Here is a 3461-nt window from a genome sequence, read left to right on the forward strand (position 1 = left end):
TATGGTATATCTCTGTAGAACAGAAGCTGCCAAGCTTTGCGCATATATGGCACCGAAAGTATGAAACCGAGTTTGTCGAGTTACGTTTTTGGAGGATTTTGGAGCTATGTTCGTGGTAGAAATGACGTTCCGATTAAGCATGGAAGCGCTGAAGGACGGGGAAGAAGGGTGAGATGCAGCTAGGAGACGACAGGGGATGGACGGATCGTAGAGGAAACCTAAAGCGACGTGTAACCTACCAAACTTTGGGGCAGTGCGGCGTGCGCTTCGCTCTAACCGCCGGGCTTGGGGACGAAAGGAAGGTGACAGCGAGAATACGTATAGGCAGCAACAGCCAACAGGGCAAGCAACTGTTGTGTTCTCAAACAGAGAAAATATAGGCGAAAACGATCGAGCAGATTTCTTCTTTAATTAGCAGCAGTATTTAGGATTTTAGGAGAGGTGCTTGTATCATCCGCACCGTGTCTTATACATAAACTGTAACTGATCGTTACGTTATATTAATCATCAATATACTGACATAATCAACGCCAGAGATACAAGAGGGGTCACGTCGCCCTATAGGCGGAATATGACAGGACAAATTCGTCTCTTGGAGGGCCTAATTACAAACAAAGACTGTTAGCTTCAGAGTTTCAGAGCAGCTATAGCTTCACTTCCGCCACTTGCGCCATGTACTGCTGTCGTGGTTCCATCTTCTTCCTATGTACAGATTGTCAATACTGTATTCGTCCGCCGACGATCTTCGTCGGCTAGAACTCCATTTTCATCTGGCCTGCTTGCAAATCACCTGCATCGATCGCATAACGCATCAGCATAACAGTCATACTAGATGATTTTAGCCGAGCATTATCGATGTTTTTTTACTGACCGTGGAAGCTCTCTGCCGAAGCCCCGTTGTCATGGCTCTGCCCGTTGTCGACATGGAAAACGCTCTGGAGATCGTCCTCCCAGTAGTTCCTAACTTGCTGAAGGTAAGAAGCACACCGACTATGTTAGTATAAGCCACTTCCTAAGTCCTAACGATTCTTCGTCAGGTGTCGTGAACAACTAAGTTCTGAAGGCCAAGAATCACCTGCTGCAAGTTCGTGCTGGCCATTCCATCCTGAAAACCGTACTGTGCGTTTGTAGTCTGAGACAGGGCCAAATCTAGCTGGTTCAGGGTGCACTGGCTCTCCATGCTGTTGGGCACGAACGACTGGAAAACGTCTCCTTGGTCGCTGAATGGGAACGCGGAACTGGAGCTTTCGAGCGAGAAAACAGAGCTCGCTGAAGGGCCACAGGCTTGGAACATCTGAATTGGACGATTACGGGTAGCGTAAGTAACAGAGACATTTTCAGTAATAGTTGCACACAGCATGATAAACAGTGGACAGTTTAAGCTTACATCCTTGTGTAGGAGAGTGGGCAGGTTGCTGAAGTCGAGTGGATTCACAGTTGCTAGCTTCATGGACAGGAACTGAAGTCATACAAAACAGAGGGATTGGTCAGAATTCAGAGTGGCGTGTTACAATACATGGCATCAGAGAAATTCAGCAGGCCCAAGCTCTTACCTCGACTTGCCGTTGAAGCGACTGCACATAGTTTATGATCTCATCAAGCATCAGTGCCTTGCCAATCACCTAAAGTTACAAACAAACAAAATTGGTCATTATACTTAGTAACCTTGTACATAAAGACTGTTATTGATAAGTGCGCAAAGATTATGAGCTACTCATTCTTTCCGGTTTCGCATTTTGAAATCACTAATTGGGAGCAGTACCTTGTTGCATCCTGGAACGAGGTCCTGGAGAAACTTCATCCTCTGGCTGATCCTCTCTCTTCTCACCTATGAACAGTTATGAACGTACAAGGAAGTTAAGGACGAGTCCTGACAAACCGAAGCAAGGAAACAGTGAAGCGGCCATGAACAGAATTGTACCCTCTCTGCGAGGCTGTGGCTATCGGTGGCCTGGCCTCTCCTCGCCCGGACATGGACGTAGTCCTTGGGGGGCTCCACCGGCTTGCCATTCTTCCCCTTGCCCTTCTTCTGCTCGCCGTCCTCCACCGAGCTGTCGCTGCCGGTCTGCTCTGCCTTGGGCTTCACCGTGTTCGTCACCTTCTTCTCGGCTTCGCCCGTCTTGCACCGCTTGGCATCCGATTCACCCTGCTCCCCTGCCTGAAAGTCAGAATCGAGGTAGCTCGGTCAGTGCCAATAACACGCAGCAGAACAGAGCGACTGAGCGAGCGAGCCCAATTCATGAAGGAAACGAAGCTCACCTGGCCAGAGGTGCTGACGGAAGGCTCCTTGGCTTTGCCTTTGGCGGCCGGCGCCTTCCTCTTCTTGGCATTGGCGTCCTTCATCGCGGAGGCCGGGTCGGACACGGAGGACGCCTCCCGCGAGCCACTGCCGAACTCCGTACCGGGCGCCGGCGGCGGCATCCCGATGAGCCCCGCGGCGAAGCGCTGCCCGTTGAAGCTGGACAGCCGCGCGGCGCGCTCGGCGAAGCCCGGGTCGCCGCAGAACCTCTCCAGGCAGTCCCCGGCGCCGTCCAGCGCCGGCGCGCCGCCCAGCACGCCGAAGTCGAGCATCGGGGACGAGTTCAGCAGGCTGGAAATGTAGTCGCCGCCGTTGCCACCGCCGGCCCTGCTGCCCTCCATTGCAGCCGCAAGAAACCGAACCCACCGTCCAAGAACTCCTGCCCGCGCTCGAGCTAGCTAAGACGCCTCCTTCCTTTACGTGGCGAATCGGGAGCGGCACTTATAGGAGGGCGAGCAGGAGGAGGAGGAGGCTTGGGGATGAAGGTGGCGTCCTTGGGGAATTGGGGTCAAAGTGGCGGTGATGAAGCTAGTGGTGATGCCCCGCGGCAGCTGGAAGTGGAAGGGAGCTTTAATGGAATCCTGTTTCGGTTTGGGATGGGGCGGAGGATGCCTTTCCGCTGCCGGGGCCCTTTTTAAGCTCCTCTCCCCGCTCAGGCGACGGCTCCGTAATTACCGGTGGTGAGTAATTCCTAGCTAGCCGGCACGGCGGCGGTCTCGGTCGACGGAGGGCTGGCTTTGGCATGCCCGGCCAAGGGTCCCTTTGGGGTATCACATTGATTTTGCTGAATTTCAAGGAAACTACGAGTCTAATTTTTTTTATAAAAAAACTCATATAAATGCAAGCCCACACATCTGACACCTTAGACCTATGAGCATCTTTAAAAGACTAAGTTTATCGTATTTATAAGACGTACAATGCTAAAATCTGGAATTTAAATTTTGGTGGGCTCCGTACAACCATCATTTTATTCATTCAACCTTAGGTTGGTTCCAACTACATCAAAAATCTACTTCCTGCTGAATAAGTTTTATTTTGGAAACGAAAACTTGTATTCATTCTTTTGCATGTATATAAATAATACAAAGACACAAAGTTCGACTTCCGACCACTGCACATGTCACGTAGAGAAACCCTCCAAAATTGAGCCTAACTATGGTCA

At 51.1% G+C, this 3461-nt stretch overlaps 1 protein-coding gene across 1 annotated transcript; it reads right to left on the reverse strand.

The window, feature by feature from the left end:
* Positions 1–466: 466 nt before the first annotated feature.
* LOC127316665 (transcription factor bHLH62) lies at positions 467–2914 on the reverse strand. The gene is made up of 8 exons (XM_051347112.2): positions 2260–2914; positions 1922–2158; positions 1763–1828; positions 1554–1622; positions 1388–1459; positions 1076–1294; positions 872–968; positions 467–790 (listed from the first exon to the last, which is right to left on the reverse strand). The coding sequence occupies exons 1-8, from the start codon at positions 2638–2640 to the stop codon at positions 753–755; spliced, it is 1179 nt and encodes a 392-aa protein (XP_051203072.1). The 5' UTR covers positions 2641–2914; the 3' UTR covers positions 467–752.
* Between the last annotated feature and the right edge of the window lie 547 nt (positions 2915–3461).

The sequence above is a fragment of the Lolium perenne genome, chromosome 7, assembly GCF_019359855.2.
Source record: "Lolium perenne isolate Kyuss_39 chromosome 7, Kyuss_2.0, whole genome shotgun sequence".
NCBI lineage: Eukaryota > Viridiplantae > Streptophyta > Magnoliopsida > Poales > Poaceae > Lolium > Lolium perenne.